General features: G+C 44.0%; 2 protein-coding genes across 4 annotated transcripts in view; one reads left to right on the forward strand and one right to left on the reverse strand.

Annotated features, from left to right (window-relative positions):
* The window catches only part of LOC111973949 (coiled-coil domain-containing protein 158), a 24,279-nt gene extending 10,403 nt beyond the window's left edge, over nucleotides 1–13,876 (forward strand). The window contains exons 6-23 of one of the 2 annotated variants that reach the window (XM_024001403.2): nucleotides 5,199–5,505; nucleotides 5,605–5,681; nucleotides 5,888–5,998; nucleotides 6,593–6,707; nucleotides 6,853–6,972; nucleotides 7,351–7,803; nucleotides 8,069–8,237; nucleotides 10,062–10,214; nucleotides 10,647–10,759; nucleotides 10,945–11,103; nucleotides 11,208–11,300; nucleotides 11,476–11,583; nucleotides 11,911–12,065; nucleotides 12,320–12,379; nucleotides 12,564–12,613; nucleotides 12,818–12,988; nucleotides 13,195–13,299; nucleotides 13,729–13,876. In XM_024001403.2, coding sequence (XP_023857171.1) covers nucleotides 5,199–5,505; nucleotides 5,605–5,681; nucleotides 5,888–5,998; nucleotides 6,593–6,707; nucleotides 6,853–6,972; nucleotides 7,351–7,803; nucleotides 8,069–8,237; nucleotides 10,062–10,214; nucleotides 10,647–10,759; nucleotides 10,945–11,103; nucleotides 11,208–11,300; nucleotides 11,476–11,583; nucleotides 11,911–12,065; nucleotides 12,320–12,379; nucleotides 12,564–12,613; nucleotides 12,818–12,988; nucleotides 13,195–13,299; nucleotides 13,729–13,796 — 2,587 coding nt within the window. In that variant the 3' untranslated portion in view covers nucleotides 13,797–13,876. Of the gene's footprint in view, nucleotides 1–5,198; nucleotides 5,506–5,604; nucleotides 5,682–5,887; nucleotides 5,999–6,592; nucleotides 6,708–6,852; nucleotides 6,973–7,350; nucleotides 7,804–8,068; nucleotides 8,238–10,061; nucleotides 10,215–10,646; nucleotides 10,760–10,944; nucleotides 11,104–11,207; nucleotides 11,301–11,475; nucleotides 11,584–11,910; nucleotides 12,066–12,319; nucleotides 12,380–12,563; nucleotides 12,614–12,817; nucleotides 12,989–13,194; nucleotides 13,300–13,728 lie in introns of those variants that run through there. The other variant, XM_024001404.2, reaches the window with a different exon arrangement.
* zgc:158260 (protein FAM47E) lies at nucleotides 13,877–23,162 on the reverse strand. Of its 2 annotated transcripts, none has more exons than XM_024001411.2 (8): nucleotides 22,964–23,162; nucleotides 17,555–17,930; nucleotides 17,017–17,195; nucleotides 16,741–16,903; nucleotides 16,376–16,534; nucleotides 16,130–16,273; nucleotides 15,910–15,987; nucleotides 13,877–14,334 (listed from the first exon to the last, which is right to left on the reverse strand). In XM_024001411.2, exons 1-8 carry the CDS (start codon nucleotides 23,026–23,028, stop codon nucleotides 14,236–14,238), a joined length of 1,263 nt encoding a protein of 420 aa, XP_023857179.1. In that variant the 5' UTR covers nucleotides 23,029–23,162; the 3' UTR covers nucleotides 13,877–14,235. The 2 variants fall into 2 exon arrangements, with proteins under 2 accessions (XP_023857179.1, XP_023857178.1); XM_024001410.2 differs by having other exon boundaries at nucleotides 16,376–16,573.
* Nucleotides 23,163–26,150: the final 2,988 nt, after the last annotated feature.

Below are 26,150 nucleotides of genomic sequence, written 5' to 3' on the forward strand. Positions count from 1 at the left end.
GATGACGTCACCGCCTGAAAGGCTGCTAGCGCGCATCACCGCTACCTAGCTAGCCATTTCACTTCGGTTACATTCACCCCACTTTCGACCTCCTCCTTTTTCGCAGCAACCAGTGATCCGGGTCAACAGCATCAATGTAACAGTACAACTTTAGTCCATCCCCTCGCCCCGACCCGGGCCGAACCAGGACCCTCTGCACACATCAACAACAGTACCCACGAAGCATCGTTACCCATCGCTCCACAAAAAGCCGCAGCCCTTGCATGTATAGGCGAACTGTCTAGTACCTCCACGACCAACCAGCGTGATCCAAACGTCATACAAACTGTCAAGCCACCCAAGTTACGTACACTCAGTGAGCTCGAAACAATGCACCCTGCCTCTTAAGCGACAGCAACTATCAGCCCATTAACACACTATCATTGAAGCCCATTTCAAATACACAGTCATCTTAAACACAGAGATAAACTAGTTTCAGACATTATTATCAATTTTACGTACATACTATCTGTATATAAAGTACACGTCGACTGTGCGATAGTAGAATGGCGGAAATCAGGACGGAGAGAGCTCTTGCGATTGAAATCAATACTCTACGCGCTCAAGTTCTTAATCTACTTAAGGTATACCGAGTGCATCTATTCTTTTACTGCAAATTCCTACCTGAGAGAACGTCACTATCCAATTTATGTCCTGGTGCACCAAAGGTAGTAGCCTGAATCAAGACTATGTGAGTTTAGTCTCAGACGCGTATATGTTCTCTAGAACATTTCTGCTTATTCTATCGAGAACGCAATATGATTGTTCACTTAAATCAGTATAAAAGACTTATATCCCATAGTACAATAACTGTCTCAGCTAACCAAAAGATTAAAAAGCCCGCTACCTCTATAGCTGATCTAGCGGCAAAGGATACCATCTGGCATAGGAAACACTGTGTATAGTCAATCAGAACTGCATATGGTACACGAGTTCACAATTAGAAGCTCTCTGCCTCACACAAATAATATACAAGACGATCCATCAACGTGTGAGCTTAGAGACCAAAAAATCGACTCTGATACAATCAGACCACGAAATCTATACATCTGCGAACTACAGTTATAGCTATCCTCATGTATTCCAAAGTATGTTACCTCCGACATCTCTCGTTTAGCAGAACTAGAAGTAACCCCTACTGATTAGTCTAAGCTTCCTATAACAACGCGTAATCTATCTATATCACACCATAGGATATCACAAATTTATATTTTTCGATCCACCTGTTATTCTGAATTCCAAGCTTCTCAAGTCGACCATATGTCACAGAGTGCTGAAAATTGCCGGACAGACAGAGCTACTCTACTGAATCTCGCTCCGTTGAGGTATACCCTATCATGCGAATAAAACAATTGACAAGACTAACACAAAATCATAAAATCGTCTATCTCTGCACCATATAGACACATATCGATCAGACAAGCGGTTTAGTTTCATAATCTCACTAAACGAATATGGAGCATAGGGTTTGCACAAATCATATATTTCGTGGTCTATTTCAGTAAGGAACAATACATCGGACTCCGTGTAAAAAACATATGACTATAGATCATCGATGCAGACTAAGACTCATAGTTATCTTTAGTACTACTGCGAGTGACACATACTCCAGTCCCAAATATCTCGAATCTCCCCACTAATCGAGAGGTCGTGTATTCCTGAAGTATCATTGTCGACAAGGAGTGAAAGTGTCTGACTAGGCGCGAACCATGAAGTGTCGTCCTACGGTGTATCTCCGTACTGGTCGAAGATTTGAAGTTTTCGCGCGATGTCACACCTCTTCTTGCAGCATTTGATGTCACCTCCTGTACGTGTTCTAGAGAACTACTACCTGGAACTTCCATCGTCTCCACCTTCTATCTTCAGAAATTAATTATCAAAAACAAATCTAGAGCAAATCTTCTGACATTCTATCATGAGATGAGGAGATTCAATGAAGTAGTCAGATTATGAGGCACGGGACAATACGCTCGATCTCAACCAGGATAGCACTCAGGCTATTGTCTTCGTCCTGCGGAGCTTTCCAGACACGTGCAAATGATTGAGCTGAGCGTCGGAAATGATTAGACCCTTAGTATTTTATCCACGAGATAGTATCTCTTCAAGAAGTAGAGTGCAAAATTTACCTCATATTGCGATAACACAGGATTGCGTACACTCATCGGTAGCAAGTAATTAGGCACGTGTCTGAACTAGTGTTCTAGTTACGTAGTACCTCCGAGTCAGGACATTTTGTTTTACTACCCTCAATATTTGGTGGTTATGATAAGCGCTTGAGCTAAAGTATATCACAGGAAATATCGCGCTATATATTGAGCGTTGAATTGCGATGCAGATCTGACTGACCACCTCCATGCACAGGAATCATGTCTAGCAACAGAATTGAGGAAGATTTCTGTTTCTAAATCCCACCAACTCTGATGAAGACGCATCGTAGAAATTCAACGAACGCGTGTGGCAATGCTCGTAGATCTGAGAGAGACTGTCTGTAGTAGTTAGCCTATATGTTATACACACTTACTATGTATTGCTACTTACACAGACATAGTATGCGCTAGGAGCACCCCTTCAAAATTTGCTGGATTTAGCCAATTTCAGCTCACATCCCGTTAGCTTCGACACACATGCCCATAGTGCAAGTACTCCTCCCATAAGAATACCGGCTAAGCTAGCCTAGATCTAACAATGAGTCAACTAAAATGTGGTCATACGTGAGCTCAATATTCTCCATAAATTCCATATCCCAAACTACTGTAGAGTTGTTACCTGCTCTTTAGTTAGCATAATCCCTCTCCTGAATTGCATACGAAACAGTTCGTCAAGATGTGCTTGGTCACTGCCAACCGAATCGAAATCACCAGAGTCAGACTATACGTAAAGTTAATTTATACATCTCTGATGAGAGCTAACAGTATATCGAGCTACTACCACTCTATAACATACGGCTCATCCATCTGCGAACACCTGCGTGCTGAGGCCACTCGACACATTGCCTTCATTCCAGAAATTGGCATCGGGCACCGCTCGAGAATGACTGGAAGAGCTCTGGCGTATCACCAACACTCGCGTCTATCCATCCGGAAGTTGAACAAACATACAGCCACCAATGTACTGTCTCAAGACCCTGCCCTGTGTGAATGCCACGGCGTCGAGCTAAACTGGTCTTATCTTCTTGGAGGCTCATTGGAGAAATAGGGCATTTGTATATACCCCGCCTGCAAGCAATTCATGAATTTCGGCTAGACCTGCCAGTTGCAGTGAGCTGTACCCACACACAAAGCAACTATAGTAATCCATCTACGTACTGCTTCACTCGGCCCCAAGCGCGCGAATCTCAGCTGGAAGCTACAGATGACTAAGTACAGAGAACAACCCACATAACAATGGAGCTCTGAAGCCAGATGCGACAACTTCTACTGAGATGAAATCGAATCAACGACTTATCACATAGCTGAGCACGTCATCCACGAAGCATCCGTTAACTCCACACATTCGCGTGCTCTATCTGGGCTAGATGCCCGCGGTCCTTAAAAGCAAACAGCTACTACGTCGCCACCCTATCTGACATCAGGTGCCATACTGTCATCTACTAAAAGACGTTTGGTAAGAAGATGGGTCTATTACATTTTCAATAGGTTCAATGTTCTCCTCATGTGCACACTCGGCTTAATACCAAGTGATGCCTTAAGCAGGCGAGGACATTTTATGTACAAGCATATCGGTAAACACACATATGAAAAAGCTCCTCTTCTACCAAACTGTCAGTTAGAGCATTATGCACTGGAGCTAGGCATAGGTAAGCGCTGTTGCTTTGCATGAGCCAACCCCAATTAGTCTGTCAGCACCGTTGCCAGATGGGATGAAGCGGTTCAATCATCAGCTCAGAGACATGTGTTCCATGTTAGAGTCCCGAATGGTGGTGAGCTACTACCACTCCAGCCAAGAACGTGCTATAAGGCCATGGTTGCGCATGGGTGATCTTAGGCTTGTTGCGCGGGGGTGAACGATGCTTCGTCGTTGCTCGGGCCATGATCGTGATTAAGAGCCTTCGAATGCTGTATGGACAGAAGCGTGTCCCCCTGGTTTAACGAATTCTATGTTTTATTCTGCGCCGGCTGGCACTAGCTTTCCAGGGAGGCACGGGATTCGCTGAACTACAAAAGTTAAACTGTTACACATACTAAATGACATTCTAGACTAGTTACTACTGTGTCTTTTCCAACAAGTCTTCCGAGTGTCAGGTTTCAAATAGGCACGCATGACAATTGTTAATTGACGTCTCCTCCAGCCCCGTAGCCTCCGAAGCCGAGGTGGCCTCCCATTCTGTGAGCTTGTGTGTGGACGTGTGCTCCGGCGCCCTCCTGTGAGGACTAAAGAGTGGACGGAATGGAGGCCAGAGCTCACCCCGCAGTCGTTCTCCGAGGGGGACGAGTGACCCGGTGCAGGATGGTCGTCGCTGAGCCGGTCCTTCCCAAACCAGTACAGCAGAGTCTGCGCGTTACTCCATGTTTTGCGGCCGTACGAGTTGACGGATGGGGGTAGCCCGCGAAACATAGAACTAACGGCATACTCTCAGGGTTTTTATATTGACATCGTTTAATCGCACTTTACTCACCATCCGCCCAAATATCAGGAGACACTTACAAGTGACCAGCAAGTACGCAGGGTCGAGACAAGTGAACAATAAAGAAAAATTTGGATGATGGAGAACGACGTATGATTTTGGCTACTAGTGGATGTAACGTGAATGGAGGGTAACATGCATCAGAAGGAAGAGTCACGAACGCGGTGACGTCACTTGCTCTGAAACCTTGAAGTAGTGGTTCCCCTTGCTTTGCAAGGGCCGCGGCTTTTGTGGAGCGATGGGTAACGATGCTTCGTGGGGGACTGTTGTTGATGTGTGCAGAGGGTCCCTGGTTCGCGCCCGGGGCGATGGGATGGACTAAAGTTATACTGTTACATATACCTTTGGACACATACAGGTTCTTTGCAACGGGAGTGTAGGACATGTTTTACAGTCCCTTCAATGCCCACTGGGCACAGATGTCAATTCAACATCTATTTCACGTTGGTTCCACCTAATTTAATAGAAATTACATGGAAAAAACGTTAATTCAACCAGTGAGTGTCAATTGGGTGTTAATTGTTTTGTCCCTCAGAACGAAAGAGAGCAGAAAACAGGCAGATGTAATGGGGAAAATGCAAGCAATGATCAGGGAGCTGCAAGCCGCTAAACAGACCGGGGACCAGAGGCTACTGGAGGCTGAGGAGGAAGCAAAGTCACAGAGCGGGAGAGCAGAGTCAAGGGAGCGGACACTACAGGAGGTGCACTCCGCGCTGTTGGCTTACGAAAAACGTTGTGGAAACAATTCGTACACCAGCCAGGACGCACTGGGTGTTGCAGTGGAGAAAGTATTACACGACTTGGAGCATGCAAATCACAATCTGAGAGAAAGCCTTCTGCTGGTAAGACAGTGTGTTATGTTTTATTTCACACAACACTTATCAAGGGTTTGAAATGTTGTTCTTGACATTGTATTTTCCATTCCTAACTCATTGTGCCAGCTGAAGGAGCAGATGGAGACTCAAGAACAGAAATGCCAAGAGAAAGCAGAGATCATGTTGAAGGAGCAAAGGGAAAGGTGCATTTTCATTAACTTTCCACAATTCTTGTCTCAGTGACTTGGGATTACAGTCATTCACTAATCTGATAGCCCACACATTACCTGCATGTAAGGCTGTCTGGTATAGAATTTGTTGTAACCCTAAAACCGCATGTATGTTTGAGGCAAGTTCCTAGAGGTGACATGTAAAGTTGCCTTGCTTGTGTTGCTTTACTCTTTTCCAGAATGGAGCAGCTCACTACCAGTCATGACCAGGAGGTGGCGATATTGACTGAGAAATTGAGCAGCTCCAGAGGCAGTGCCTCCAGCTTGCATGTCCAGGTGGAGTTGTTACAGTGAGCGACATGAATTAACTAGCAATACTATATCTACATATTTCCTGAGTTGAATTAAATTCAAAGCTCTCTATTTTCGGGCCTCCCGAGTGGCGCAGCGGTCGAAGGTACTGCATCGCAGTGCTTGAGGCGTCACTACAGACCCGGGTTCGATCCCAGTCTGTGTCACAACTGGCTGTGACCGTGAGTCCGTGAGTCCCATAGGGCGGCACCCAATTGGCCCAGCGTCGTCCGGTTTAGGGGAGGGTTTGGCCGGGGGGGCTTTACTTGGCTCATCGCAGTCTAGCGACTCCCTGTTGCGGGCTAGGTGCCTGCGGGTTGACTTCAGTCGTCAGTTGAACAGTGTTTCCTCCGACGTATTGGTGCAGCTGGCTTCCGGGTTAATGGGGCAGGTGTTAAGAAGCGCGGTTTGGCCGGTCATGTTTCAGAGGACGCGTGACCCAACCTTCACTTCTGCAGCGATGAGACAGGATCGAAATTGGGGAGAAAAACTGGGTAAAATAAAAAGAAATGAATATAATATCATTCAGTTGTAAGACATCAGTCAAATCTTTCAAAAAGTGTCCAAATGAATGCATTATTTCCTTTCACCAGAAAACAAGGTGAAAGCCAGGCTTCAGTGCACCAGTGTCAGGTCAATGACTTGGAGTCAGCTCTCTCCGTCCTGCGCTTCGAACTACTGGACACCCAGGAGGGCCATGAAGACAAGGTTACAGCTAACACACACATGCCGGTTGTGATGTAGAATAATAGAGTGGTCTTTAGTCTTTTCAAACAAAGGTTTAGGAGGGAGACATTGTAATATTCTATGTGAAGGTTCTRATGCTTTGAGTTGTCATGATGTTGTGTACCAGGTGGGTGCTCTGGAGATGCTGTTGATCGAGGCCCAGTCTCAGCTGGGGGAGGCCCAGAGAGTGAGAGACAGATCCCTCCAGCAGACAGAGGAGCTGGACTCTCGGCTCTGCCAGCTCACGGTAATACAGCCCAGCCTCAGACACAAACAGCAAGGATACTGTACGTCCTTAGCTCCCTGCTGCTGTAGAAAGAGATACACTATCTTAACATTGCACATTCTTTGATTCCAGCAACTCAGTCTGTCTATCATTATGTTTGATATGAATCTGGCTTTGATACGTTTTTATTTTATTTTTATCAATTCAAACCCATGAAATCAAACAGATGTTTGAATAAGAGTCAGTAGTCTATTACGTGTGTGGGGTCAGTCAGAGCTGCGGCAGGCCCGTGAGCAGCTGGAGAAGGAGCAGACCAAGCATCATTTTTTTTTTTTTAATGGAAGATGACACCAAGGCTTTAGTTGTCAAACACTCATTATTTTTTGTCTCCTCTGCCAGTTGTTGGGCGAGAAGCATCAGCGGGAGCAGCAGAAGGAGCTGGCTGTGGTGCGACGGGAGCTTGAATTGACCGCAGACCAGCTGTACAAGGCCAGGGACGAGGAGCTGCGGCTGCAAGCCCTGAAGGGTGACCGGGATGAGGAGCTAAAGAAGGTCCAGGCTCTGCTGGAGGAGAGGGACAGGGAGCTGCAGCTGAGGCTGCAGGAGGCGCAGCAGGGACGGGCCAGGCTGGAGGAAGCCCAGGGCAGCTGCCAGGCCCTCAGGGCAGAGACTGAGGTGCTGAGGCTCAAGCTGGAGGACAGGGAGAAGATGGTGGCCCTGCTGCGGCTGCAGATGGAGAGCACCACCCAGATGACGGTGCAGCATGGACGTAGCATTGACTCCCTGCACAATGAGAAGAGCCGCCTCAGCAACCAGCTCAATGAGCACAAGCTGGAGATCCAACAGTTAAGGGTTAGTTAGTTAGTTGGCTAGTTAGTTCGTTTTGATCATCTACTTTAGATTCAAGGTTGGTTGTCTCCTACCTCTCTGGGGTGGGAAACTTGGCATGCTTCTAAATCAAGACCAGATTTTGAGGTCATTCAGGCTGCTAAGGGGAGTCCTCAGGCTTGTTCATTGTCTTGGATTGTATAATACTCCATATTTTTCTTTTTGGGTGTGTTTTCAAAGCTATCCTACTATATACCGTTCCAACCCTGCTGAGTCCCTCCCTTTACAGACATGCTTGGAGCAGCGTGAGGAGTGTTTGGCGGTGCTGGAGCAGGAGAGGCGAGTACAGAAGGCTGGCCTGTCCAAACAGAGCTGCTGTGTCAAGGAGCTGACGCTGGAGAAACAGCAGCTCACCGCTGAGCTAGAGGTGCAACGCATGCAACTGGTCTGCCTCACAGGTACATTGGCTGTCATAAACTCAGTTAAAAAAAGAAACGTCCCTTTTTCAGGACCCTGTCTTTCAAAGATAATTCGTAAAAATCAAAATCAAAACTTCACAGATCTTCATTGTAAAGGGTTTAAACACTGTTTCCCATGCTTGTTCAATGAACCATAAACAATGAATTAACATGCACCTGTGGAACGGTCGTTAAGACACAAACAGCTTACAGACGGTAGGCAATTAAGGTCACAGTTATGAAAACGTAGGACACTGAAGAGGCCTTTTCACTGACTCTGAAAAACACCAAAAGAAAGATGCCCAGGGTCCCTGCTAATCTGCGTGAACATGCCTTAGGCATGCTGCAAGGAGGCATGAGGACTGCAGATGTGGCCAGGGCAATAAATTGCAATGTCCGTACTGTGAGACGCCTAAGACAGCGCTACAGCGAGACAGGACGGACAGCTGATCGTCCTCGCAGTGGCAGACACCTATAACAACACCTGCACAGGATCGGTACATCCGAACATCACACCTGCGGGACAGGTACAGGATGGCAACAACAACTGCCCGAGTTACACCAGGAACGCACAATCCCTCCATCAGTGCTCAGACTGTCCGCAATAGGCTGAGAGAGGCTGGACTGAGGGCTTGTAGGCCTGTTGTAAGGCAGGTCGTCACCAGACATCACCGGCAACAACGTCGCCTATGGGCACAAACCCACCGTCGCCGGACGAGACAGGACTGGCAAAAAGTGCTCTTCACTAACGAGTCAAGGTTTTGTCTCACCAGGGGTGATGGTCGGATTYGCGTTTATCATCGAAGGAATGAGCATTAGACCAAGGCCTGCACTCTGGAGCGGGATCGATTTGGAGGTGGAGGGTCCATCGTGGTCTGGGGCGGTGTGTCACAGCATCATCGGACTGAGCTTGTTGGCATTGCAGSCAATCTCAACGCTGTGAGTTACAGGGAAGACATCCTCCTCCCTCCCTCATATCCTCCTCCCCCCTTCCTGCAGGCTCATCCTGACATGACCCTCCAGCATGACAATGCCACCAGCCATTCTGCTCGTTCTGTGCATGATTTCCTGCAGGACAGGAATGTCAGTGTTCTGCCATGGCCAGCGACGAGCCCGGATCTCAATCCCATTGAGCACGTCTGGTACCTGTTGGATCGGAGGGTGAGGGCTAGGGCCATTTCCCCCAGAAATGTCCGGGAACTTTCAGGAGCCTTGGTGGAAGAGTGGGGTAACATCTTACAGCAAGAACTGGCAAATCTGGTGCAGTCCATGAGGAGGAGATGCACTGCAGTACTTAATGCAGCTGGTGGCCTCACCAGATACTGGCTGTTACTTTTGATTTTGACCCCCCTTTTGTTCAGGGACACATTATTCCATTTCTGTTAGTCACATGTCTGTGGAACTTGTTCAGTTTATGTCTCAATTGTTGAATCTTGTTATGTTCATACAAATATTTACACATGTTAAGTTTGCTGAAAATAAATGAGGTTGACAGTGAGAGGATGTTTCTTTTTTTGCTGAGTTTAGATGGCTTTCATATGAGAATATTCCCCTCGCACAGATAAAATGATGCATCGACTCTCTGTTCAGTCAAACACTTATCTGCTAATGTTTTTGTATGAATTATGATCTTTATTAATTCTGCAATAATAAAGACCTTTCAGTGATTTGATTTAACGGCCTCCATTTCTCCAGTCTTTAGGGAAAAATACAGGTCTTCAGTGGCAAACAGCAAGAACAATGATCATGTTGCTAGACTTTGTTGGAAAACCAGTACAGCATGTAGCGTCTGTTTTTCTTGTTCACCATCTGTCTGTCCCCCAGAGGAGCATGAGGAGTTGAAGAGGCTCCACATCAGTAAGAGTGAAGAGCAGGAGGSCGTGGTGGTGGGTCTGAAGGYCCAGCTGAAGACCACCCGGGCTGAGCTGGACCAGGCTAGGAGCACCCTGAGGACCCTGGAGGGAGCGGACGGACACGGTCAGCACTGCACATCACTGAGAACATTATATTATAGCGGAGATCTGTGTTTATATGGTTATGGGAAGTCTACAGTATGTGTTTATGCATGAGTTTTTAGATGAGAGAGGACTGACTCGGGTCACTGATGAGTAGATAGTTCTGGACGTAATGAGAATTTTTGTCCCCCCCCCCCAAAAAAAATGGATGCTCTTTTGACATGACGAAGATCTGTGTTGGATCGAAACGTGGTCGATAAATGTGGTAATTGGGAGCTTATTCAGTGTGCGGGCCCTTCTGATATCTTTCATGCTCTGTGTCACTCATTGTGACACTTCACCTTGGATTTGGTTGATTCATTTCCTCCTCCATTGAATCGACAGAAAGAGATGAGAGTAGATAGACCTTGATTGACTCGATCCTCTCTGCCCCGTCTCCCCTTTCTCTGTCCAGGCCTGAAGGTTGCCATGGGGATGCAGAAGCAGATAACAGCCAAGCGGGAACAGATTGACACTCTCCAGGGCCGAATCCAGCTCCTGGAGGAGACCATGGACAAACTGACCGAGGTAGGAACACCTCAATGTCTACTTTAGTGCTCCACATCGTGTCTATCGTTATTACACATGCCCTGGCTTCCACACAGATAAAAGCCCTGTGTCCTTAATTAAGTAGGGATTTAAAACAGCAAGATATTCTGGTGTTCACTTAAATGTATAATAATCTGCCTTCAATATGGTCTTTCTCTTCCCAGGAGAAGCGTTACCAGAGTCTAGAGAGTAAGCGTCAGATCCAGCTGCTGGCTTCTGTCACTGAGGAGAAGAGACAGGTGGCAGCGGAGGTGGAGACCGTCCGCTCCCTGGAGAGACGGCTCAGGGAGAAAGTGGCCAAACTGGAGACGGCCCTACACAAGGTGGTGTGGCACTACCTTGTATTTACTCACTTTATCACACAGTATGAAGAGAAATATATATCTCGCTCTGACTGACCCCCATTTTCACCTACAATGTTCTTCAGATGTCTGAGAGCTTTGTCCACTGTCAAGACTTCATCCAGTTGCAAGAGCAGGAGTTTGTACGGCTGAAGCTGCAGCATGCTCTGGATGTGACGGTACAGCTCACTAGGATGGGTGTCCATCTGCCTCTATAGAAGTCTAATGCATATGCTGTTTTGTTGTTTGATTTGCATTGTACTCAGAATATCCTTTCTCCTCTAAACTGTCTATAGCCTTCTATGGTGTATGTATGCTTTTTCAAGTGCTGTGTCTTTTCTGCATGAGCTGCAGGGCCAAAACCTGCGAGCCACAGGGAATGCTCAGCGTGCTTCCCTCTCCAGCCCAACAGCCCTGACTGCACTACCCTCCAGCCACCACGGCTCAAAGTGCATGCTAGAGGTAGATCAATACAGAAACTTCCTACAAAATGCCTTGCGGCTCCAATCCTTCCAGGGCCTGGCTTTGTTGCTGTTTTTTCAGTGGTGGAAATGAAAGACACAAGCTCAGCACATCTGACTTCCCCAAAATTAAAAACACCCTGATTGCATTCTTGTGGCAGCATGACACTCGTTCATCAACCGTTTGACTTGACTCTGGAACAGCCGGATCTAAGCCAATTTACTGAAAGCATGGAAGTATTCCAGATGGTCAACAATAGATTTCTGTGTTGAATATAGTGTAAGCCATAATGGTATTTTACTCAGCATCTCTTCACCCCTCTTACAGTTGAAACCCCAGCAGCTGCTGGAAAGCCCCACCATGGAGCTGCGGTCCCTAGTCAAAGAGCTACGAGGTGTGATTTCTGAAAATCCTGGACCACACACCAACAAAAGCACCCTCAGAAGGAGCTCTGTTCCAGAGAGCGATCACAGGACCACACTGTAAGTCTCTGAGTGTGACGTTAAAGATCACGATGCTACTAGTTTTTTTCCCCCACAAATGTTTTTGTTGTGCGTCATTCACTTGGTTTCTGAAACCACAGTGGTTTATTTCACAAAAATGTTTCACAGCCATGTGACATGTTTCTCAATGTATGCAGAGCTTGTGTTCTCTTTGGTTCTCAATCAACCCATCAACTACAATCATGTGGAGCTTCTTTCATTCAAATTTCATGCAATAAAAATGTCTCTTACAGCAACGATGTGACCAAAAATATTACAAGCAATGCCAAAACGATAAAGGGGATCAACAGCAGGTAAGAGCATGTATCCTTGAACCTCTTGTTTCTGACTGCCTGAGCATGGCTGTTGGCAACCGGTCCCTACCTCTGTATATTGGCTTCACTAATCCTCAGGCCACATGAATGTGCAGTGTCTGTCTGTGGCTTCGTTCTAATGCATGTTTGTGTATGCAATATGTGGTGTGGCTCACCTCCTTAGGACAACTGATCTGGATGAGCGGAATTTAAACAGCACCTTCTCAAGCGCCAGTAAGTTTCTCTGTTAGAACAATCAACCATTTTAACACACTCAACCAATCATGTGCTTTATTTTCCTAATTTCACCTTTTATATCACTCTACTAGACCCATTATCATCCCTGTGGTTCCCCTTCAAACATGATATGATCAAGGTATACAGTTTTTCAGCAGTTAACCATTCCTCCACTTCAGACATTGTTTGCTATTTCTACAGGCCATGACTTCTCTTTTGCTGCATCTCTGCCTTGCTACACGTCGTCCCCTCAAGCCATGGCACTGGGCCGCAGGTCCCCTGTACACTCACTTCTGACCTCTGACCACAACCCCACACCTCCACCACAGAGCAGGCCTCAGGCAGAAAGCCCTCTCACAGACACACACACCTGTAAGTCCCACTGCCTTCAGCATTATTACAACTCAGTTGTGAAACCATTGTGTAGCCAATGTGGGAGACAATGTCCCCAATGAAATGGCCTTGGAGAACCTTGGTTACTTTACAGTATGGCATCATAATAATGTTTGAATTTCAGAACTCTAATTTGATGACTTCTGAGTGAGTAACTTGTGGTTTCACTTGAAATGTTTGTCCAGTGGCCAATCCGCAGGCTGAGTTTACAGGACACACATGCAAGCACTTGCAAGGAAAACTGGACAGCCTCCAAAACATAGTGGAGGACTTGCAGATGAAGAACCATGGTTTGTGAACAGAGTTATTTTTGTTCATCTGACTGCTGTGCAGCACAGTGGTTAGTGACTGACATCAGTGCTAAAGATCTGAATCTATTAGGAGTTTTGAATTTGCCCAATGTTGTCCAAATGTAACAGTTGTGAGAATCCAGACTTCCTTGTTATGTCTGCCCCTCCCTGCCTCACGTACCAGACCAAATTGTTTAATAGGAATGTCATCAGGACACAGAGAATCAGGACAATGATTATATTGGTTTGGGGATAGGTCAAGTTCATGAAAACAGAAATTCCTGATTAATCCAGAAAAATTCCATTGCTGTTTATGTCCGATAAGATAACTGCCACCTTTGGGACAATACAGTTTATCTTGAAAACGCAGTTTCTGTGAAGAAACTACAAAATGCATTTTAAGTAATAATATATATTTTTTTTTTTCAGAAATGTCCTCTATGATAAAGGGTCAGGAGAAGAGGATGAGAAATGTCAAAGACAAAAGGAAGCTTTAGAACAATCAAGGCTCTGAGTGAATGTGTACTTGTGTAACAAAAATAAACTTGTATTTAAAAGTAAAGGCACTCTATGATCATTATGGTGAATTGTCTTTTATTATGAATATAATTTGTCCATGGCATGTTACTATCAACATGGCAAAATTGACACCAAATATAGAGGATTGGCACCAAATATGATGACAGGAGGATAAACAACAGGCTAGCAGGATATTCTTGTTATTCATGAAAGATGTCATTAGTCAAGGTAACTGAGGATGATCTTTGATGTACATGCATTGACAGCCAGTCAGTGATTTGGAAACGTATGAAAACTCGTGAAAAATTAGGAGAACCTTTGTACCAGCGTAGCGTCAAATTGTTTTATGTCAGTTTGTTTTGACAAATTGAGTATACTACAGTGTAACTGCCCTACATATTGCCTATTGAAACCTGCCTAAAGTACCACGGTCCCCTTCCGTGTTGAAGCAGAGCCTGCTCCATCTGGCCTTGATCGGTTGTCTCCCTCCTCTTCTTCAAAGAGAGTACTCAGAAACTGAAAAGAAACCCAAGTTTAAAAGCCAACCAATTTCAGATAAAATATTTACAGTACCAGTCATAAGTTTGGACACCTACACCTACTAGTTGTTCTTTATTTTTACTATTTTCTACATTGAAAAGTAATCTTGAAGACATCAAAACTATGAAATAACACATTGAATCCTGTAGTAACCAAAAAACTGTTGAACAAATCAAAATATATTTTAGATTCTTCAAAGTAGCCACCCTTTGGCTTGATGACAGCTTTGCACACGCTTGGCATTCTCTCAACCAGCTACACCTGTAATGCTTTTCCAACCGTCTTGAAGGAGTTCCCACATATGCTGAGCACTTGTTGGCTGCTTTTCCTTCACTCTGCGGTCCAACTCATCCCAAACCATCTCAAGTCGGGTGATTGTGGAGGCCGGGTCATCAGCACTCCATCACTCTCCTCCTTGGTCAAATAGCCCTTACACAGCCTGGAGGTGTGTTGGGTCATTGTCCTGTTGAAAAACAAATGACAGTCCCACTAAGCGCAAACCAGATGGGATGGCGTATCGCCGCAGAATGCTGTGGTAGCCATGCTGGGTAAGTGCCTTGAATTCTAAATAAATCAGTGTCACCGGCAAAGCACCATCACACCTTCTCCATGCTTCACGGTGGGAACCACACATGCAGACAATACGTTCACCTACTCTGTCTCACAAAGACATGGCAGTTGGTACCAAAAATCTCACATTTGGACTCATCAGACCAAAGGACAGATTTCCACAGGTCTAATGTCCATTGCTCGTGTTTCTTGGCCCAAGCAAGTCTCTTATTGGTGTCTTTTAGTAGTGGTTTCTTTGCAGCAATTCAACCATGAAGGCTTGATTCACGCAGTCTCCTCGGAACAGTTGATGTTGAGATGTCTGTTACTTGAACTCTRAAGCATTTATTTGAGCTGCAATCTGAAATGCAGTTAACTCTAATGAACTTATCCTCTCCAGGAGAGATAACTCTGGGTCTTCCTTTCCTGTGGCGGTCCTCATGAGAGCCAGTTTCATCATAGCGCTTGAATGTTTTTACGACTGAAACTTTCAAAGTTCTTGAAATGTTCCGGATTGAATGACCTTCATGTCTTAAAGTAATGATGGACTGTCATTTCTCTTTGCTTATTTGAGCTGTTCTTGCCATAATATGGACTTGGTCTTTTACCAAATAGGATTATCTTCTGTATACCACCCCTACCCTGTCACAACACTGATTGGCTCAAATGCATTAAGAAGGAAATAAATTCCACAAATTAACGTTTTAACAAGTGTTAATTGAATGCATTCCAGGTGACTACCTCATGAAGCTGGTTGAGAGAATTCCAAGAGTGTAAAGCTGTCATCAAAGCAAAGGGTGGCTACTTTGAAGAATCTCAAATGTTGATGTCTTCACTATTATTCTACAATGTAGAAAATAATAAAAAATAAAGAAAAACCCTGCAATGAGTAGGTGTGTCCAAACTTTTGACTGGTACTGTATATATTAACTGACATTGAAATTCAAACACCTGTGCTGTGAAGTATGACCTGTGTAAAAATGTGAAGCAATGTTGTCTTACCCTAGGCACCCTCAGCCCTTTGCTGATGATGAACTGCTTGAACGCTTGAGTCCCATGCATCTGTTTCAGTTCATCATCCTATTGAGAAGACAAATTATATCAGACAATTTTACCTGAACCGTCAATGGGGATTGATATTCTGATTAATAGTCAAAGACAGTTGTCTCGTTTTTACCCACAAAGAACAAGGACAAGTGTACGAGTTATACCAAAGACCCACCATTTCACTTGGTTGTGCAGGAAACTCAAAGTCCTCAGGAAAGACATTGGGGTCTCTTAATGGTTCATCAGCATCTCTTTTCTTCCATGTTTTAGTATCCAGGTACCATGCTCCATATTTGGGCCTTTTAGTTCCTGGTTTGCTCTGTTGAACATGTGCATTTTATATTTTTTTCATAGGCAATTGATACATTTTCATCCATCTGTTTTGTGAGTTCTGTGGGCCTCAAGCTGAGACACTCAATACCTTGTATGGTTCTGAGTCCTTTAAGGGGTCTTCACAGGTGTGGGCTCTGCGCAGATCCTCCACAGAGTTACGTAGGTCCTCTGGCACATTCTTAGGCTCAACCACCTGGATAGGGAAGGTCAGTGACGGCTTCTTCTCATACCCACTGACAAACAGGCCCTGTAGGGTGGATTCAGTCAGGTTGTTCTTCTCTCCTCCCTACGAGAGTCAACCATTCATTTACCAGAGAGGTTAAGATCATTAAGCCTCCGTTCCTGCTTCTACAAGCATGATTCATGATGATTAATCATTCTGATCTTTACTTGACCTTTAATTGGGGTGTGTATTCCTCACCTTCTTGGCCGGTTTCTGTTAGCTGTGCTTACCAATGAGGCGACCCAGTCACAGAAAAGCTTAGTGACTTTCTTGATGTCCTCGTCTTGAGATGGGGAGCGCAGTCGTTTGACGTTTACTATCTGGTCTTCCTTGGCACTGCTCTGCTTTCTTTGCAGCCCTTTGTAAGGGTTCTTTGCACATAAATCGTCAGTCCTTCAGCCAAATAATAAAGGGTTAACAACAGTAGTTATACCACTAGATGAACAGTTTATATCCTAGTAATGAAGAGTTTGCCCCAAAACATACTTCTCTAGATATCTACTTACATTATTGCACTGACAGGTGGTCCCTCTCTCACTTCCTCCTCTGACTCCGATTCACGCATGATGGTTTCCCACGGCTCAGTGCAGTCGTCCGCCTGCTCCTCTTTTTCTGGTGAAGTCACTGCAGAAGCTCTGTTCACACACATATCCGGGTCCAGGACACATATCACCTGATCAAACAACTACGGGATGAAAGACAATCAGTAGGACATTATATTGTGTTACAAGTAAGCAAAGCAAAGTCCTGCTGTAAGAACAGCGTAAGAGTTGATTACTGTAATTCAGAATTGTATGTGCATGGGCCATCTGATGTATACTTTAGGGACTGGTTTACCAGACACAGATTACGCCTTACCCTGAACTGAAGCCTTTACAATGGAGGATCTCCATTCAACATGTTTTTTGAATTTTAGTCCAGGACTAGGCTTATTCGGTGTCCGGGAAACCAGCCCTTTATGCCTTACTGCAAAAAGGATCGAAAGGCAACTTTTATCTGCAATGTGATTATATCGCTGATTAGTCTTATCTACCTGCCACTCACCTCTGGGGGCATGCCATGCTCTAAATGTGGGTACAGAGCCAGAGGATGCTGTTTGAGTTTGTGCTCCACTGCAGCCACATGCTCCCGGTGTGCCTGCTGCTGAGGGTTCTTCTTAGAGAAGCAAGCCTGCTCTTTCGAGAAGCGCTTCCATTGTGTTTTATCAGAGAGAGATGTAGGACTTGGCATCCCAAAAATGGAAGGGGACATGCCCCTCTGGGCCTGAGAGAGAACCGCTGTTCCAGCACTAGGATACCCATCTCTGAAGTCATCAAGTCCCACATTTAGAAAACGCCAACGACGGCCATCCAAAGCACCTGAGAGATGATGTTTGTTCTTTGCATCTTTCAGGCATTTGGTCATCAACTTTTCCTTGTACCTGTGGGTCAAAGCTAAATTAAAGCCTTCTACTTTCACATTGCCCTCATTAACATTTGGAAGCTCCAGTCCAGAGAGACTGGATGGAAGGTTATGTGTCAATGTTATGTATACTGAACAAAAATATAAACGCAACATGTAAAGTGTTCATCCCAGGTTTCATGAGCTAAAAAAGGATAAATAAAGGATCCCAGAAATGTTCCATATGCACAAAAAGCTTATTTCTCCCAGATTTAGTGCACAAATTTGTTTACATCCCTGTTAGTGAGCATTTTTCCTTCCTGTCAAAAGAATCCATCCACCTGACAGGTGTGGCATATCAAGAAGCTGATTTAAACAGTATGATCATTACACAGGTGCACCTTGTGCTGGGAACAAAACAAAGGTCACTCTAAAATGTGCAGTTTTGTCACACAACACAATGCCACAGATGTCTCAACTTTTGAGGGAATGTGCAATTGGAATGATGACTGCAAGAATGTCCACCAAAGCTGTTGCCAGAGAATTGAATGTTAATTTCTCTACCATAAGCTGCCTCCAACATTGTTTTAGAGAATTTGGCAGTACGTCCAACCGGCCTCACAACCGCAGGCCACATGTAACCACGCCAGCCCAGGACCTCCACATCCGGCTTCGTCACCTGACACCAGCCAACCGGACAGCTGATGAAACTGTGGGTTTGCACAACTGAATAATTTCTGCCCAAATGATCAGAAACCGTCTCAGGGAAGCTCATCTGCATGCTCATAGTCCTCACCAGGGTCTTGACCTGACTGCAATTTGGTGTCGTAACCAACTTCAGTGGGCAAATGCTCACCTTCGATGGCCACTGGCACTCTGGAGAAGTGTGCTATTCACGGATGAGTCCCGGTTTCAACTGTACCGGTAGATGGCGTCGTGTGGGTGAGCGGTTTGCTGATGTCAACGTTGTGAACAGAGTGCCCCATGGTGTCGGTGGGGTTATGGTATGGGCAGGCATAAGCTACGGACAACGAACACAATTGCATTTTGTCAATGGCAATTTGAATGCACATAGATACCGTGACGAGATCCTGAGGCCCATTGTCGTGCCATTCATCCGCCACCATCACCTCATGTTTCAGCATGATAATCCACGACCCTATGTCGCAAGGATCTGTACACAATTCCTGGAAGCTGAAAATGTTCCAGTTTTTCCATGGCCTGCATACTCACTAGACATGTCACCCATTGAGCATGTTTGGGTTGCTCTGGCTCGACGTGTATTACAGCGTGTTCCAGTTTCCACCAATATCCAGCAACTTCACACAGCCATTGAAGAGGAATGGGACAACATTCCACAGGCCACCATCAACAGCCTGATCAACTCTATGCGAAGGAGATGTGTCGACCTGCATGAGGCAAATGGTGGTCACACCAGATACTGACTGGTTTTCTGATCCATGCCCCTACCTTTTTTTAAGGTACACTACATTACCAAAAGTATATGGACACCTGCTCGTCAAACATCTCATTCCAAAATAATGGGCATTAATATGGGGTTGGTAACCCCCTTTGCTGCTATAACAGCCTCCACTGTTTTGGGAAGGCTTTCCACTAGATGTTGGAACATTGTTGCAGGGACTTGCTTCCATTCAGCCACAAGAGCATTAGTGAGGTCGGGCACTGATGTTGTGGGATTAGGCCTGGCTTGCAGTCTGCATTACAAATAATTCCAAAGGTGTTCGATGGGGTTGAGGTCAGGGCTCTGTGCAGGCCAGTCAAGTTCTTCCAAACCGATTTCGACAAACCATTTCTGTATGGACATMATTTGTGCATGGGGGCATTGTCATGCTAAAACAGGAAAGGGCCTTCCCCAAACTGTTGCCGCAAAGTTGGAAGCACAGAATCATCTAGAATGTCATTCTATGCTGTAGTGTTAAGATTAACTCCACCAAACTTGCCCAATAACGCCTGTATCCGCTCTTGATTACCGTAGATTACAATGGTGCCAGGACCTTCTCAGTGTCCTAATATAAATATGTATTATGCCTATAGTCCATCTGTTGGTCATTTGGCTGGCCCCCTCCTTTGTATGTCCCTCTGACCTCGGTWTWTCCAGSTMTTCTATGYACTTWTGGSCTWGCTTTAGTTTCCTGTCCTAGACAATAGACAATGTACTTTAAGTTTACMCTAAGCCTTTATGCTTATAATGGCTTTGGCCATTATGTCTGTTATGTCTTAGTTTCCTGTTTTTACCAGCCTGTATCCATTCACTCATGTCTGCCTTCTCCTCCTATATTCTAATGTACACTTCTATGTCTGTCCCTAAATGTATCATTCACTCCCACACCCGCTACGCACTTCAGCATTCGGCGGTCCCATTCTGTGAGCTTGTGTGGCCTACCACTTCACGGCTGAGCCATTATTACTCCGAGACGTTTCCACTTCACAATAACAGCACTTACAGTTGACCGGGGCTGCTATAGCAGGGCAGAAATTTGACCAACTGACTTGTTTGAAAGGTGGCATCCTATGACGATGCAACATTGAAAGTCACTGAGCTGTTCAGTAAGGCCTTTCTACTGCCAATGTTTGTCTATGGAGATTGCATGGCGGTGTGCTTGATTTTATACACCTGTCAGCAACGAGTGTGGCTGAAATAGTCAAATCCACGAATTTGAAGGGGTATCCACATACTTTGTATATAGTGCCTTCGGAAAGTATTCAGACCCCTTGACTTTTTCAACATTTTGTTAGGTTAGAGCCTTATTTGAAAATGTATTAAATTGTTTATTTTCCTCATCAATCTGCACACAATACCCCATTAATGACAAAGCAAAAACAGGGTTTTAGACATTTTTGCTACTTTATAATTTAAAAAAAACTGAAATATCACATTTACATAAGTATTCAGACCCTTTACTCAGTACTTTGTTGAAGCACCTTTGGCAGCGATTACAGCCTCGAGTCTTCTTGGGTATGACGCTACAAGCTTGGCACACCTGTATTTGGGGAGCTTCTCCCATGCTTCTCTTTAGATCCTCGCAAGCTCTGTCAGGTTGGATGGGGAGTGTCGCCGCACAGCTATTTTTAGGTCTCTCCAGAGATGTTCGATCGAGTTCAAGTCCAGGCTCTGGCTGGGCCTCTCAAGGACATTCAGAGACTTGTCYCGAAGCCACTCCTGCATTGTGTGCTTAGGGTCGTTGTCCTGTTGGAAGGTGAACGCTCTGGAGCAGGTTTTCATCAAATATCTCTCTGTACTTTGCTCAGTTCATCTTTGCCTCAATCCTGTCTAGTTTCCCAGTCCCTGCCCCTGAATAACATCCCCACAGCATGATGCTTCCACCACCATGCTTCACCTTAGGGATGGTCCCAGGTTTCCTCCAGACATGACACTTGGCATTCAGGCCAAAGAGTTCAATGTTGGTTTCATCAGACCAGAGAATCTTGTTTCTCATGCTCTGAGTGTTTTTAGGTGCCTTTTGGAAAACTCCAAGCGGGCTGTCATGTGCCTTTTACTGAGGAGTGGCTTCCGTCTGGCCACTCTACCATAAAGGCCTGATTGGTTGAGTGCTGCAGAGATGGTTGTCCTTCTGGAAGGTTCTCCCATCTCCACAGAGGAGCTCTGGAGCTCTGTCAGAGTGACCATCGGGTTCTTGGTCGGGGCCCTTCTCCCCCAATTGCTTAGTTTGGCCGGGCAGCCAGCTGTTGGAAGAGTCTTGGTGGTTCCAAACTTCTTCCATTTAAGAATGATGGAGGCCACTGTGTTCTTGGGGACCTTCAATGCTGCAGAAATGTTTTGGTACCCTTCCCCAGATCTGTGCCTCGACAAGTTGTGTAAAGTACTTAAGTAAAAATACTTTAAAATACTACTTAAGTGTTTTTTGGGGGTACTGTATCTTTACTTTACTATTTATATTTTTGCCAACTTTTACTTTTACTTAATAACATTCATAAAGAAAATAATGTACTTTTTACTCCATACATTTTCCCTGACACCCAAAAGTACTTGTTACATTTTGACAAGAAAATTCTCCAATTCACACACTTATCAAGGGAACATCCCTGGTCATCCCTACTGCCTCTGATCTGGCGGACTCACTAAACACAAATGCTTTGTTTGTAAATTAATGTCTGGGTGTTGTAGTGTTCCCTTGGCTATCTGTAAATACATTAAAAATAATAATTGTGCCATCTGGTTTGCATAATGTAAGGAATTTGAAACTATTAACACTTTTACTTTTGATACTTAATTATATTTAAAACCAAATACTTTTAGATTTGTACTCAAGTAGTATTTTACTGGATGACTTTCACTTTTACTTGAGTCGTTTTCTGTTAAGGTATCTTTACTTTTACTCAAGTATGACAAATGGGTACTTTTTCCACCACTGGCCTCGACACAATCCTATCTTGGGAAACTCTACGGACAATTCCTTTGACCTCATGGCTTGGTTTTTGCTGACATGCACTGTCAACTGTGGGACCTTATGTAGACAGGTGTTTGCCTTTACAAATAATGTCCAATCAATTGAATTTACCACAGGTGGACTCCAATCAAGTTGTAGAAACATCAAGGATGATCAATGGAAACAGGATGCACCTGAGCTCAATTTCGAGGCTCATAGCAAAGGTTCTGAATACTTATGCAAATAAGGTATTTCTGTTTTTTGCTTTGTCACTATGGGGTATTGTGTGTAGATTTAATCAATTTTAGAATAAGGCTGTAACGTAACAAAATGTGGAAAAGGTCAATGGGTCTGAATACTTTCCGAAGGCACTGYATATAATGTAACGTTATATGTGACCAACAGATGCATATCTGTATTCCCATTCATGTGAAATCCATAGATTAGGGCCTAATGCATTTATTTCAATCGATTGATTTCCTTATATGAACTGTAACTCAGTACAATCATGAAATTGTTGCATGTTGTGTTTTATATTTTTGTTCAGTGTACATATAATTATGTTGTCAACCACATACAGTTATGACTATATTGTTACAAAAGAGGCTACCCAATGTTGTCTTTAGTAAGATGTAACGTTAGCCAGCTAGCGCATCCACATTACCAATGGTAGGTAGGAAGCGTCGTTCTAGTCTCCGGTGGTCCAATTTGAAACTTTTTATCAGTCATTATGTGTCCTTGTTTTCTCACCAATTTCCATGTAATAAAAGTCAAACGAGTGTTGCCCTCGGAGCACGTCAAAAGGCTATCTACCCTTTCGTAATTCCGGTATTATTTAAAGCGATCTGGCTAGCTCCATGCTCCTAATAGAAAGTTTGTTAGATGGTTACTAAGGTAACGGTGTTTCGCGATAAATTGTAGTTCTTATGGGATGTCACAAAATATAAATGTAGTTTGCGTTCCAGGGGGCCTTTGCTGTAATTACGATTATGAACTTACTTGACAGTCACAAATCAACACGTAAAAAAAATAATAACAGCAAAATCATCTTAATGCAGTTTTCACTGAAGACAATACAGCCGTGCTATGATTTTGACCACTAGATGGTGGTATGTGATCAGAGGGAACTGATGAGTTCCTCTTCTTTTGGGTGATCCTAAAAAATTGTTAACGTTACTGCTAGATTAAAAATAAATAAAATAAATACTTTGACAAATCTGAAAACTATAGCTGAAAGTACAGAGCAGAGCCCTTTTGGTGTCAAGTTGGTTGCTCTTGTTTTTCTGGCCGTCATGCATTAGTAAACTAGTTATTGTGTAATTTAAATCAATATTTCTCTAATTCAACATGTATTGGGATTATTATATGATGCTGTTTGCATCATTTGAATGTAGAATGCATGTGTATGTTGACCATGTGCCCCTCTACATGCGGTTCTGGTCAGGGCTCATGAATTAGCTAATAAGTCTCAGTTCAGGTCCATAGGCCCTCATGTCTTGTTTAAACAAACCAGTGAAAAAACAGAGTGAAAATGAGAGAGTTGCTACTGTTCCCCTGTTTATGCATCGTCAAACTCAATTTATAGCAACAAATTAACTAAAACCTGCTACTTTTTATTACTACCACTACTAATAAGGATAAATCAGAAATAAATACCTCTTCAAGTGGTAGAAGTGGTTATTATGACAACAGATGATCACGTCATAGTCATACATTATCCCACAGTAAGTTAAGTAAAACTGATTTCCAGCCTGTGGTTGTGTAGACAGAGAAAAGAGTGCTAACAGAAATAATTGTAATGTACGGCTCCTTTGAGGTCTTCAGAGCTTGCATTCCTTCTTGCCCTATGTATTACTTGTGCTGTCACAGGACTGAGGTCAGTCAACGCTGTTGACCAACAGGACAGCCTCTTAAATGACAAATCATTATCATCATCATCATCCAATTCCATTAACATTGCACCATTTGTTAGGCCAGGGAAATTCCACTTCACGGATTTGTGGACTGTAGAAGTCCCAGCTTTTAGTTAGTGCCTCTGACAGCTTTCACCCACATGCCTCAGCTTGACTAGGCACCATGTTGTGACCTGCTTGGCTGGGTGACCGGCTGACCGCTGCTTTGACCTCTTCGGCACACTGTGAAACAGCCTGGGCCTGTTGGAGCTGGACACAGAAAGGCCATGACTAGGGTTGAAAAGGTACCGATAATTTACCAAAGTTACCGGAATCTTCAGTCATTTTGGTAATTAACAATATCTATGGCAATCTATCGTAAGTTTGGTAGTTTATTTTTATTTTTATATCTGTATCCATATTGTCTATGACTTTCTAGTAGATAGACCATATGGTTCAACAGAGAATATCCTAATTAATGACAAAAGCATCTAATCAACAATGTTATTATTTATCAATTATCTCTGCAACTCCAACTATTAACTTTTTTCACAACTGCCACTAGTTTGATGCCAAAACATTGACAACAAATACATATTGGTATAGTAAAATCAATGTGTGAAGAATATAAAGAATAATTCATGCTAAAACCCCTCATATTAAACACCAATGGTATTCACTAAGATGATGGTTTATGTTTAGGATAATGTTTTACAACTTAGTAATATATATWTTTTTTTTCATATCTTTTTTTTTTAATTACACTGAGTGTACAAAACATGAGCATCTGCTCTTTCCATGACAGACTGACCAGGTGAAAGCTATGACCCCTTATTGATATCACTTGTTAAATCCACTTCAATCAGTGTAGATGAAGGGGAGGAGACAGGTTAAAGAAAGATTTTAAGCCTTGAGAAAATTGAAACATGGATTGGGAATGTGTGCCATTCAGACGGTGAGCGGGCAAAACAAAATATTTAAGTGCCTTTGAAGGGGGTATGGTAGTAGGTGCCAGATGCACCGGTTTGTGTCAAGAACTGCAGTGCTGCTGGGTTTTTCACACTCAACAGTTTCCTGTGTGTATCAAGAATGGTCCACCTCCCAAAGTATATCCAGCCAACTTGACACAACTGTGGGAAGCATTGGAGTCAACATGGGCCAGCATCCGTGTGGAGTCCATGCCCGACGAATTGAGGCTGTTCTGAGGGCAAAAGGGGGGGTGCAACTCAATATTAGGAAGGTATTTTTAATGTTTTGTACACTCAGTGTATATTTTACATGGTAAGGCCAGAGAGAAGGCCAGAGATAATTACAGACACCTATGATAATCTGAACTACCCAAAATGGCCACTAGATGTCTTGTGATAGATTACATACAATTCTTGAAAGATACCAACATTCTGGTAGTTTACTGGTAAACTTAGAAAGTTTTGAGTAACATACCCTCCCTTTGCAACCCTAGACATTACATTGTTTTATCCAGACCACCAGAACATATTGGAACTTATTTGGCAAATGTATCCTCTTGGCTCCAGGACCATCTCACAGGGAATTGTTGTCCCTTTGATAGGTTAAGCCTACTTTCCTACTTTCCTTTGACATGTTTAGGTTACTGTACCATTTTCCATCATACTTGTTACTGTCTTCTGGTTTATGGTTCAGAACACTTGATAAGAAACAGATCATACCAAGACATTACTATGTAATGTATCTGAAAGAATTTGGAAACATTTACTAAAAGGTTTGTAAACCGCCACTGTAAGGTTTGAATGATTTGAAGAGGTGCAAAAGAAGTTCTGCCTCTGTTCTAATATCAAGCATTTCAGGTTGGGAAACAATTCCATCACTTGTGTCATGGATTTTAATTGACTGAAATATGACACACTTGACAGTTGTGATCACTTGGACAATGCTCTCAAATGGTTGTGTTGGCCCTGGTCCAACTCTCCCTGGAGCCGT

The sequence above is a fragment of the Salvelinus sp. IW2-2015 genome, linkage group LG15, assembly GCF_002910315.2.
Source record: "Salvelinus sp. IW2-2015 linkage group LG15, ASM291031v2, whole genome shotgun sequence".
In the NCBI taxonomy this organism is placed as follows: domain Eukaryota; kingdom Metazoa; phylum Chordata; class Actinopteri; order Salmoniformes; family Salmonidae; genus Salvelinus; species Salvelinus sp. IW2-2015.